This window comes from Lepidochelys kempii, chromosome 4 (genome assembly GCF_965140265.1).
Source record: "Lepidochelys kempii isolate rLepKem1 chromosome 4, rLepKem1.hap2, whole genome shotgun sequence".
NCBI classification, from domain to species: Eukaryota; Metazoa; Chordata; order Testudines; family Cheloniidae; genus Lepidochelys; species Lepidochelys kempii.
The window spans coordinates 78,220,117-78,233,258 of record NC_133259.1 but is presented as its reverse complement, the minus strand read 5'-3'; the positions used below and the strand labels follow the sequence as shown (position 1 = coordinate 78,233,258).

Sequence of the window (13,142 nt, the reverse complement as noted above, 5' to 3'; positions counted from 1 at the left end):
GCAACCAGAATTTCTGTTCTGTGGGAAATTCTGACATTAAAAAAAAATCCAAATCAGAATGAAAAGCTGAAATTTTGAAAATGCGTACAAAATGAAAAATTCTGAAAAAACTCTATTTGGAACCATTGAAACATTTTCTTGGGATGATATCTATTTTTGTTTGTTTTGATAACGTAGAAAATTTTTTTTGACAAGGTGGAAACATCATTTCAATAATGTCAGATTGTACCTTCTCTAAACTAAATTATCCAACATTATTGAAACAAAATGATTCTACGTTATCACCGTCAAAAAATTTATTGCAATCAACACATTCCTGCCGAATGTTTGTAGTTCAACAAAACTGCATTTTTGACGGAAAACCGTTTTGTCAATCTTTTTTTAACCAGATGATCGACTCCTGTAGGCAATCCCAGTGTGTACAGTGAGATTACTTGTGTTAATACGGGAAGCAGCATAAGGCCCAAAATATTGTTTTACAATATTTCCACTTCAGCTTTCATCAGGGAGTGCATAAAAGGAGGAGTAAAATGGAAATGTTTTGTTTACTTTCGAATGTAATCTCTTCACCGTTGTTGCATTTCACTGGAATGTTGGTGCCTGGTATGTGGGGCAGCTAAACCACTCAGTTCAGGGCCTGTACCCTCCTCTGAATCATACAGCACTGAGCAAACTGCCAGCACTCAACACATTATTAATTTTAATAATAACCACAATAGGTAAAGCATGATGCTAAGCAGTCAAGCACGTAAAAGGGATTTTTTTTTTAACCTGGAACGCGATATAAAACATTAACTTCAGGATTCACATTCTGCAGACGTTAAAACTTTTCTAAATTGTCTGGAATGCTTGTTCATTTAACAAGGGGGGCAGAAAAAACTTATTACAGTTTCCCTGCTCCTAATGTCACTCTCCTTGATTTCCATCCCCAGTCCCTTGGTGACTGATGAGCAAAAGAGGGAGTGAAAAGACAAATGAGCTCAGAGCATGCAATGCCCAGGGAGGAGCAGGATGTCAGGAGATACAAGTGGGGTTTAGGAAGAAAGGTACCGAGGGGAGTGGAAAAGTCAGACAGCCAAATATGCCTTTGTGAACTGATGGGGGAATTTGGAAAGAGGGAGGAGGATCAGAGAGCAGGTAAAAAATGTAACAAAATACTGCAGGACCGGTAGCTTTGGGGGCCAAATGGATGGGGAAAAGAAGGAAAAGCAGTGAGAGGACTGCAGGGGGGATACACCTGGGATCTGGAGCAGATCTGTGTCTGCTTGATGCTACCCTTCCCTGAAAGAAAAGAGGAAAGAACATAGAAAGGAATTAGATATACAAGCAGGAAATATGCATGTTTAGCCTGAGTAAGTGCTCCTTTCTACTAGTAAAGTAACACTAGATAGGTTAAAAAGAGTTCTTTTTCTTGGTGTTTAAGCTTCAGGGAGCTAGCATTTTGAAATCCAAATATCCAGATGTTATTCCCTCATAAACAATTCTTCAAGGTTTGAGTATTTTCTTCACTGAGACTATCCTGAGATCAGCAAGGCTGTAGTTTAATGCACTAAAATATTTAGTTACTGGCTGAAACAATTTTTCAGGAATCACATTAAACTTGTGATTGAAGGGAAAAAGCCTATAAATTGATATTAGTTTTAACTAAGAATTCATTGTTGGAATTAATTCATGGTTAATGACATAGACGGTCAAAATCTTTCTGGAGATAAGAGAAAGTAGAAGATTAAAATTTTAGATTAGCATAGGGAATGTGTACATCCTTCATAAAAGCCAGGGGAGTAAAAATGACCACAAACTGATTTACAGCAGCTAACCCCAACAATCAGATAGCATTAAGTTATGAAGGCAAGAGACACTAAATGGAGAGATTAGACAAAATATGCAGAATTCTGTTTGTTTATTTTAAAATGTCTACCAGGACTTTTTTTTTTTAATACACTTAAGACAAAGGTTCTTATAGCGCTGCTTGGCACAGGACCAAAGAGGAAGGGGGGAAATGTAGCTCTCAGACCTCTTGCCACTCCCCTGATCCTAAGGATTGCTCTAAGTTATCCTTTAGGGAACATACTACTGGCAGGCATCACTGGAGTGTAAGGGGTCCAGCCACACCTCTTCCTGGCCCTGACACACCCACTGTTTTTCCCTCTTGAGACTTAAAACAATAAAAAACATCACACACAAGCTCTGAGTACCACTCCAATTACTCAAATTTACAACATGAAATGTCAACCACCTCACCCCTTCGACCAAGTAGCAGCTCTAAATACAAATAACATCCCAAATGCACCGTCCAGTACTTCAATCTCCCCTAACTCTCCTCGGAGGCCAGGAGAAACAAATTAACTTTGCAGCATGCTCTGAAAGACAGCAAATCTGGAATATTTTAGCCCAGGGCCATTTCAGAGCAGTGAGTTCCTTACTGATCATCTCTGTTATTTCAAGGGAGATGGGGCATCAGTGCCTCAGCAGACTATAACCATGGCAGTGTATCACTATTCCAGCAGATGGCATACAGCCAACTATCTTGGCTTTACGCCATGTTGGGATTCTCCGATGCCAAAGGAATCCCTAGCAGTTCCATTAGGGCAGCTTTACAGCTATTTTATGTTTCCTGAGGAGCAGAAAGCAGACTGATTGAAGGGGGAAGGGCAAAGATCTGGTCTAATGATTTTCAGAGAATAACTCTACTGCAGTTAGAAAACTGATGATGGTCTGATGTTATGCCATCGTATCAACCTTGTGCACCTTTGAAATTAGAAATAAGTTCAGCTTTTGAGGAGCTGACAGCAGCCCTACCTTTAATTGTTTATATGGCAGGATTCTGTCAACCTCAAAGAAATTTAGCTAAATCTAAAAGTCAGCTGCATTTGCAAAAGCAGAGGGTTACCATAATGCTTGGGCACTTTACAGAATGCAGCTTTAAGCATGTGGTCAATTTATTTGAATGCAAATTACAATGACTTTCTGGAATAATTAATGCTCTTAAGACTCAAACATTCAATTAATGGAAAGTTTTGAAACTAAATCTTTTTCAGCTTGGGAGGTCTGACTGGCTAATTCTTGCACTTTGGGACATTCCATGGAGGACTTTTGGTTCTTTACACCAATAAATGGATTATATGGATTGATTTCAGGGTTTTCAAATTTGTGACATATAATATGGATAATCTTTTTCATTTCAGCATTTCAAAGTCTTCAGTTCAGATAAAAATATTATTCATTTCATATACCTGTGCTAGCTTACCATCCAGAGTGGAAATGGTTTGTACAAAAATGATGCAATACATACTAATCTGCTATATAGTATCTCATCCAAAAATGATCACGTAAAAAAAGGTAGAAAAATAATTCAAAAGTATACATGGAAACAGCCATGATTAAAGAAAAGTTCAGATTAAGCAAGATGGTTTGTAACAATAGGAGGTGGACCCTGCTGACCTTTAGCATGGCTGTTATCTTTGCATGGCAGAGTATATACATTTTTCTATGGATGAGTTCTTACTCTTTTCATGTGAAATGATTTGTATTAGAAGATTTTTTTTTTTGGTTTAGCAAACTGTTAAGAATCAAGAATTATAATAATGATTCAAAATTGAAGTTAATATAAATTTTAATAAAAAAGTACAACCTTAAGAAGAGTTAAGAGTTAAACTACCAACCTTTGAAACATAAAGCAGACACTTTATCCACTAGGGCCTAGGCTAGAATAATTAACAGCATAGGAATTCAGAAGTATCATTTTACAATAAAACATATAAATTATGAATAAAATTACTGGTAGGCAATCTAATGTGGAGCTACAGAATTCACGTAGTTTGTTCACAAACTGATACCTAGATCTGTGTGCCTGCAACATCACATGCAAATCAGGATTAATTTGCTGTGTTTTGCTAAATAAAAGTGGAAAAGAGAGAATAGAAACAAATTTCTTGCATTTTAGCTATGTACTTGATCATAAAAGGGCACTTCTTAAAATGGTCTTTTTGCATGTGATGTTAGAAAGATTTGCTCTTTGGAAAAACCTGAAAAGAATCAAGTCCTACTGCCTAGTGTTGTCAGGGCAACCAGCCAGATCATCCAGTGCAAAATTCTCCTTTTAGATCTTCTCTCAGATCTTTGGACTCCAACTGAAATCGATGAGAGTTCCTTGCATTTAAGCCCCAGTCCTGCTGGATCTGTACAGATAAACACTTTTGCCCACATAGTCTTTGCAGAATTGGGCTAAAAAACTGATCCTATAGTTATAACAATGGTGGTCGCTTTTCTAACTTAACTTTTACAACTTTCAAGATATGTTGGACAACCAGAGTGTGGCACAAACAAGCCACAAATACAGCTGGTTAGAAAATGGAATTTTCATTCTGTGGGAAATTCCAACATTTGTTTTTATTTCAAATCAGAACAAAAAGTCAAAATGTTGCAATTTACTGTGGAACAGAAATTCCCAAAAATTGTTGCTAGCAAACATTGAAATGTTTTGCTAATACCAAAACATTTCAACACTATAAAGACATTAACATATAAATAATATTAAATATATTAATAAAATAATATTAAAATTAATATTTTAATATGGGTTAAAACAAAATTATTTGAAATGATAAAGTCAATGCAAAGCATTTAGCATTATCAAAACATAAAAAGAAAGTTGAAATAATTTGTTCTGAGACTTTTTCCCATAGAAAATTTAATGAAAATCAATATGTTTTCACAAAACTTTTTATTCTGACAAAACTGCATTTTCTGATGGAAAACTGTTCCATTAAAAAAATTTCAACCTGCTCTAGCCATAAACTACATACGATTCTGGCCATACATTATAGAAGTTGTGGCTCTGGAAACCAAAGAGAAAGATTCACCAATAATTAAAGGAAAAGTTACAATGAAGTTTCCTTGTTCATATCTATCATTTCCTTCTTCAAAAAGGAAACACATGATCCTAAATAGGAGGATTTTATATGAACAAACATTTAAGGAGCTGTGAAGCACCATATATTTTTAAAAGAACTTTATATTCTAACCAAAATCAATGACATGCTCTCACTTTGCATAGCTCTACATAGTCAGTGTGGTCTTAATTTTCAGTATCAATTTTATTTATTTCTATATTCTGGATGAGTGAAATTATTTAGCTTTCTCTGTAAGTATTTCAGTTTAGGAATTGTAATGAGTCAATACTGTGAGGTTATTGTTTATAAACATACATAAATGGCAGCATGGAATAAGAACTAATACTGGCTGAAGGGAATAGTCGGCTTTTGCATAGTGTCAAAACACAATGGGGCTCTATTAGTTAGCTGGACATACCTAGCGGAGACCAGAAAGTTTACATGAAAGAAGGTCAGATGTGAAAGATGGTTGTTTACTGAATCAATAAATAAGTAATTATTTAGCTCATGAAACTTATTATCCTAAATCCTACCTGTAATGCAAAAAGTAGAAGTGTAAACTACTTGGTACTGAATACAATCTATCTTTGAGACTATGCAGAAGTCATTAAGTACATTCAGAAACCATCAGCCCTTTCCCTAATGGAATCTCAATAGGCACAAAACAATTACAAGTAACATGGAGAGAAATTACAGGTAGGAATAAAACACTAGCTCTACACTATTCAAAATGAATGCCAGTGTGCTAAAAATGCCAGCTGTACCCAGCAGACACATTAGTTTCAATAACAAACTTACTATCCCCACAATCCCCTGATTGGTCCAAGCCACAAGGTAGAAGCCAGGAATTTTATGTATACGTGTTGAAGTTAAAACTACATTGATTCTCATTGAATTGGGTGACTATGCACAATCAACCTGGAACTTAGCTTTGTTCTCTCAGTTAAAAGGACATTTCTAACTCATGAAAACAAAATGTATTCCCTGCCTACTGCTGAATATTCTCCCATTCTTCTGCGTATCCTTACTATGTTTCTAGATACTTTTGTCAAGGCCTAAAAAGACAAGAAATATGCAATTAAATATTACAGATGTGCACTACTGCTTTGGGAACATACTCGCTATCAGCGCTCTGCCGATCTACAGATTATTATAACAATACCTTAAAACAGGCAGCAATTCTGCTCCACCTGCTGCTTTTGTTGGAAATCAGCACTTCTAGTTGCATCTCCCCTTCAGGACACAGTGTGCACTGAAGCAGTGCCTGCTACTCTCATGTCTCTGATGGCATATGTAAAGGTTGGAGAGTAGATGCAGGTGCTCGGTCTCCCCACCTACTGCCTCAGCCAAATGTATACTGACATAAATGTGAAGTTAGCTCCGAACATAGCCGTCTGGCTCTACAGCCATTGCCTGACACCAGCACTTTATTTTCTTTATCATGTGCACTGACTTGAAAGCTTTTTGTAGGTCCTGACCTTGGGAGCAGTTGCGGTTACGTTTCATCCTCAAGATACAAGATAGGAAAGGATAAAAAAGAAGAGACTGATCAGTTTTCATCATGCTGTTTGTAATTCAGAATACCTCAATACAGTTCCCTCGAACTCTGCTCCTTCTCAGCCTGAATAATTCTACTTCTTCTCATCTCTCATGAGTCATTGTATGTATATTATATGCACATTCTGTGTGTTCCCAAATCACCTTTGGCACCTTTTTCTGAACTTTTCTATCTCCACTGTTTCTTCACCTCACTGAGTGAGGTGATTAAAAAAAATCTATTTTCAATTCAGTAACAAAAATGATTTTTTTGGTTAAACAAATTGTATTAATGAATTGGGAAATAGATTTTTTGATAAATCACTTGTGCTTTTTAAGTGGCACATTTATTAAACTGTGCTTGGTATACTGATTCATTTCTTTGTTTATTTTTGAGATGAAGTTGCCTACAGAAAAACAAAAATGTTGAATTCTATGGTACTTCATGACTCTTTTCAGTCAATGTAATCTGGGAGCCTGTAAATCCTTTTGATAATTCATATATTTTATTATGAATGGATAAAAACAACATGGTAAAAATCACAAGTCAGACTTGTTCCCTAACCACTCATGTTTTGCTACTTACTGTGTACCTCACTGATTGCTGGTGTATCTGCACTTTCAGTAGCTGCTTCCCATGGGAATGACACTTTCACCATGGCCCACACTTCTTTCATCAAACCTCATGCTCTAGATTCCTGCCCATGATCCCTCTGTGGGAAGCTTGCCATTTTATCCATCAGAACCCTCCCGCATATTCTCTACTTTCTGACATTGCAACACTTATAAAATTTCCATTCTAACTTTTTTGATACACAGCTTTTTTGATACTCATCTTATAGACTGCTTTCACTTGAAAGACCAAACAGTAGAGACTGAGCACCAAAATAAATTTCTTCCTGTGGCTTAGTATTTATTACAGAACTAGTGGGAGTATAATGAGCAAAAGGAGAGAGAAATCTAGATTTTTAACACAAACCTACAAAAGCTTGTTTGCCCGAGCTATGATTCTCTGGACAAAGCTTGCTGCTGTCTCATAATAACTGTATTAAAGTACAAAACACAGATCCTGGATCATCAATCTATCATCACTAATTTCACATTAAAGTTTGGAAGATGTCCGACAGACAACAAAAGTACAGGAGTGACCGAGTGTTTAATTATTGTTTGTGTTCGCAAGTACATTTTAAAGCTTATTTTTGTCAAAGCCCTAAAAGTATTTCAAATTATTATACTGGACTCTAGAACTGTGTAGACTAATTACAACAACTTTATTTTTTTATACTTACTCAAAAAATGTAGTCCATCCAGTCTCATCACTTTTAGTTGCCAGAAGCCCACTGTTGCCATGGTAAGTAAATAAAACAAGCTCTTGTCCTTGGGCAGTCATGCTTTTCAGGCATCCATTTGTGCCTATAGTCAACCAGATCACTTGGTTATCAGGAGACACCACTCTCACTGGCATCCGATTGGGATCCCGTCTGATACGAAGTGTGTTTCCATTGCTATCGGTTACTGCTGTAATATCATTATCATTACTGTAGCTAAAATTGTACAGATAGTCTCCAGTGACTAAACTCATTGTGTACTGGTGAGTACCATTGACATCGAAGATATAGAGCTCTTGATCAGTTGGAGAGGCAACTTCATAAAAGTTCACTGAATTCAGCAAGGGCTTGTTCTTTGACACAGCTCGTATCCGAATATTTCCAAGATCAGCAATGTACAATGTACCATCTGGAGACACAGCCAAGGAGGAAGGGGCATTAAGTTTGGCATCTTTAGCATAGCCATCACCGCTTTGGTAACAGTCACAATTGACATCATTTTTGCAATCACACTCTGATGGTATTCCAGCAACTAACGAGATCTCTCCATCAGTTGTGACCTGTCTTATTCTGTTAATCTTTTTTTCATCAGTTTCTGTAATATAAAGTACTCCACTGTAGGACACCGCAATAGCCGTTGCCGATTCTAAAGTGGTCTGTACAGCATGCTTTCCAACAGAGTACTCCACGCCAGGCACTTGGCAGTGCATTGGTCTCCCAGCTGCAATACGGACCTGACGATTTTCAGTGATCTGCAAAACTACATTGTTATCCAAAACATAAATGGAGTTATCCATTGGATTGATAGCCAAATCTGTGGGCCATTCCAGACGTACCTAAAAAAAGAAAAGGGTTTCATTAGTCAGTCAATCTAGGTTAAGTACAATTAGCTTGCTGAATTGAATTTAACCTGAGTTTTAGATAATGCTTTTAGGATATTTCTAATTTGTTATGAGCAGACTAGTCAAAAGGCCTCATATGAACATAAATGGAGTAAAAGAAACTATTTTATCCAAACTATAGAGCTTACAAAAAGATGCACTGGAACTATCCTACAGGCATTCCGCCCCCCAGTAATCTGGAATGACCTTATATGCCCGTGCAACCCACCCAACAATTCAAAGAGTCTAAATCAAAGTAGAAGTTCAAGTAATGGATATCAAGGAACTACTAACTCATATTTTACCATTGCTATCTGTAATAAGGTAATACCAAAAATGAAATTCAGTACTTTCCAGATTGTGAAATATTGTATTGGTATTCCATTTTCAATCATAGCAACAGTAAAGTCCCTTCATATAACTCCACTGGGACCAATAAAAAAGGGTCCTCTGAGCTCTTTAAAGTATCCTGGCATTCAAACTAATAGACTAAGAACATTAGTGGTTCTGTTCATTTAAAAAATATCATTATGCCAATACTGGTCTAATATATTTGCTACTCTGCTGGTATTTTATTACTATACTTAACGTTTCTTGCTGACAATTATGTTGTTCTGTACTACACTGAACTTTATGTGCAGAAAAATTGAATACAGCAGCATATATTTGCTAGTAGAATATACTGAAAATCATGCCCTTGGAATAAGTTTCTTAACACAAAGGTATCCTGTTAAATATATAAATATTCAACATGTTCTGTCTGATTCTATTTCGTGGATCAACCAAGCTGCACTAGCTTTCCCCCCTACCCAACTTCCCCCCCAAAAAACCCCACTCCAAATTAGCTGTATTTTAAAAATACCTGGCTGATGTGCATGCTAGTGTCACATGTTAGAGGTCGTGCTGAGGTTAGATCATTAGAGCCAAGCAAAGTTGATATTATTCCATTTTGATCCACTTTTCTAATCATGGTCCCATCAACAAAGTAGATTAATCCATTTTTGTCAATTGCCAGTCCTTTAGTCGAGAGAAAAATTTTTCGTTTTATTACACTACCCATTTATTTAGCACCCGTTACTAACAACTTGCTAAGTGCTAGTGACTAGGTCTGAGGAATACAAGGACAGGAAGTACACAGCTTAGAAAGTATGCAATATAATCATTTGTAAATATATGTAGCATAACGAACAAAGGTTTACTGCACATTTTACTCTTTTGACTGCATATTGTTCTACAGAAAAGTAAAATGAAGTCTATGAGAGGTGCCTGGTATTTTAGTATACCTGAAAAACTGAACAGATGGGAGTAACACATTGACATTTTAAAAACGTTGGATATAATTTGCTGAATACATAATCTTTGTGAAATTTGAAAAAGACTATAAAGTCAAATATTTCCTATAAAATCAACTTGGGCTTTTTGTAGCTTCATTCTATATGGTCTTTCTGGACAGTAGAGGAGGAGCTTTTCAAAAACACAGTTGTGATTAAAGCACAGTTCAGGCCCTGACTGATTTTTTTTTTTAAGACCATGAATTGATAATGTCTCTACCTTTGGGACTCATGAGCGTTGCTTCCATCGCCTTGCCTCCATCACCACATCTTGCCTCATCAAATGGAAGGCACTGTTCTCCAGTTCCTGCTACGACATCAGCATTTTTTGTCAAGTCTTTTGCACCAGTGAGTGACTTTGGACGATAGATCCTGCGTGTGTTAGTGTCAGAAACATACAAATCTCCCGTGACTGGGTCAGTTGCAAGGTAGTATCTGTGAGCTGGGTTGCTGCTGTAAAAGGCGATCACAGATTTAAACATAATGAGTAATAAACTGCACATAAACACTGGAGGAAAAAGTATCAGATTTAACTGGCTACATACTGGCATTCATATAAAAAATAAAAACTGTAGTCATATGCAATTCGAGATGGCTGCTGTCTCTATAATGGACTGAATCAAAACACTCAATTCTGAAATCTCTCTTGGGTGTTTGAAATCCTGATTTGGATCCAAACTTTGCAGCATGCCTCATCCCTAGCTTACACTTGTTTCATCACTGTTATCTCAGTATCCTTTTTATTACAACTTACACAGGGTTGCTGAGGTGCATGGGTTATATTATTCATAAACAGATAAGGTAGGGTTCATATTATTAGTTCGTGGACAGGAGATAAGACGTTCTCCTTAGTATTGGTTTAATCTGTTCCTCTCAAAAGCATGATATGCATGATTTAATAAATTAGGAAAATTCATCTTTTTCACCACAGCACTGAGTGCAGTTTTTTTCCTTTACACAAAGAATCAGATTTCAAGATACTGTACATTTTGGGCACAAAACTACTAACGATGCCAACATAGCCTTCATTATAGTGAAAGAAAGCCTGTATTGCTATCCATTTTCCCAGAAACATATGGTTTGCTGCTCTGATGTTACCACATCTTTGAGAATTACTCTTTTCTCCCCCTACTAGAGAAAAAGCAACTCCGGAGAGTACCCCTCTTAGTTGATATATCATGATCCAGTAACTGAACCTGCTGCAGTTATGATTCTTGACCTGATATATGGCACTAAGAACAGAGATGAGGTCATTCAAGTACAGAAGGTGATTTCTGATGGCCTCCTAACGCATTGAGCCATAGTGCCAGAATAGTCAGTTCCATTTCTGATATGTTCGCAAATGCACTCCTAAAACATATCTACCAATCATGACGATATCCAAACATATGTTCACAAAAAGGTAGTGTCTCACATTTTGTAAATATAAATCAGTGCTAATGTAACACATTTTATACACTGCCACTTGCAAAAAGCAACAGAGACCAACATGAAGAAGTTGTGAACAAATTATAGGGACAGCTTTTTATGGCTAGCTACTTTAAAACTATAGCAGAGTGCCATATACATAAAATTGTTTTAACATTTTGGTTCACAGTAAAGAAATCAATGAAGCAGATAAATTATATCAAATGCTTAGTACTTAAAGTACTTAAACACCTTTTGTAAATGACAGGTTTCAGAGTAACAGGCGTGTTAGTCTGTATTCGCAAAAAGAAAAGGAGTACTTGTGGCACCTTAGAGACTAACCAATTTATTTGAGCATAAGCTTTCGTGAGTGTGTTACAGAATTAAACATTATATAACACAGCTGAAAACAATTACATGAAAGTTTACATTAAATTTGTGTTGTTAATGTAAATCTGAAATTGTTAAAGTACCAAGCTAATTACTGAAACATACTTTCAATTCTTAATTATAACACAAATGATTTATAGTATACTGGTGTACAAACTATTTACATTTACATGGTTACTTTGGTTTTTAAGAAATATTTTGTGCATTTTAAATACAAATGTACTGCAAAGTGCAAAATACAAATGAAATGACTATTTAGGATAATTTTTAGTGTTGGAATACAGGATCATCAGATCAACAACTGTGAATAATTTATATACACAGTATATTTCCTGTTTTTAATAAACAGTGGTTAATTATTTGATAAATAAATGAGGATAAGGCTTCTAATTTTAATACACAGTTCTAATTATAAGCAAAAAGTAATTATTAGTTAAGATCACTTTTCTTAGTGGTAAGTAATAGATTTTCATTAATACAAAGTTATTTAGATGATCATTTGAAAGTGATTTCTGTTTTTAAGGAAATTATCAGATGTGGAGTTTGTTTACTCAGGATATTATTACATAGTTAATATAAGGCTCTTCAAGTTGTTAAATAGAAATGTCTAATTACAGTATATTTTTGAGACATAAATGGTATAAATATATAATTTATTTTCGACTGAAAGCTCAAAAGTTGAGGTAGCCATATTTGTTATAGGCACACCAATGCTGAATTCTGAAGAGCAAATCAGAACTCGGGGATTTCTATTACATATGGTTAGTGAATTAAGTTTACAACCAGTAGCCATAGTACAGGGATGAGCATACTATATAATTACTGAAAACAACTGGTGATATTGATTGGCTACTGAGGCCATCTTATTTAACCACAATTTAAAATACTAAGATTCTGGCATATCTGCAAAATCAAAGAAATAGAATCTAAATCCAAGTTACTTCTCCTTAAGTTATCCAGCATTGTCTGACTCATTATAGGGGACTTCGAAAAGCATGCAGTAAGAAAGCAGCATGTACTCAGACTCAGAAGGGACCATTGTGATCATCTAGTCTGACATCCTGCACATTGCAGGCCACAGAACCTCACCCACCCACTCCTGTACCAAACCCCTAAACTCTGGCTCAGTTACTGAAGTCCTCAAATCGTGATTTAAAGACTTCAAGTTACAGAGAATCCACCATTTACACAACTTTAAACCTGCAAGTGAGCCCTGCCCCATGCTGCAGAGGAAGGTGAACCCCCCCAGGGCCTCTGCCAATCTGATCCTGATGAAAATTCCTTCCTAACCCCAAATATGGTGATCAGTTAGGCCCTGAGCATGTGGGCAAGACCCACCACCCAGACACCTGGAAAAGAATTCTCTGTAGTAACTCA

At 36.2% G+C, this 13,142-nt stretch overlaps 2 protein-coding genes across 34 annotated transcripts in view; one reads left to right on the top strand and one right to left on the bottom strand.

Annotated features, from left to right (window-relative positions):
• The window catches only part of TENM3 (teneurin transmembrane protein 3), a 2,195,833-nt gene that overhangs the window by 32,920 nt on the left and 2,149,771 nt on the right, over nucleotides 1–13,142 (bottom strand). For 30 of the 33 annotated variants that reach the window (XM_073341694.1, XM_073341703.1, XM_073341705.1 and 27 more), the window contains 3 exons: nucleotides 10,189–10,421; nucleotides 9,500–9,654; nucleotides 7,718–8,592 (listed from right to left, as the gene is read on the bottom strand). In XM_073341694.1, coding sequence (XP_073197795.1) covers nucleotides 7,718–8,592; nucleotides 9,500–9,654; nucleotides 10,189–10,421 — 1,263 coding nt within the window. The remainder of the gene's footprint in view (nucleotides 1–7,717; nucleotides 8,593–9,499; nucleotides 9,655–10,188; nucleotides 10,422–13,142) is intronic. The other 3 variants (XM_073341702.1, XM_073341710.1, XM_073341721.1) reach the window with 1 other exon arrangement.
• The window catches only part of DCTD (dCMP deaminase), a 178,747-nt gene that overhangs the window by 127,950 nt on the left and 37,655 nt on the right, over nucleotides 1–13,142 (top strand). The window lies entirely within an intron of this gene.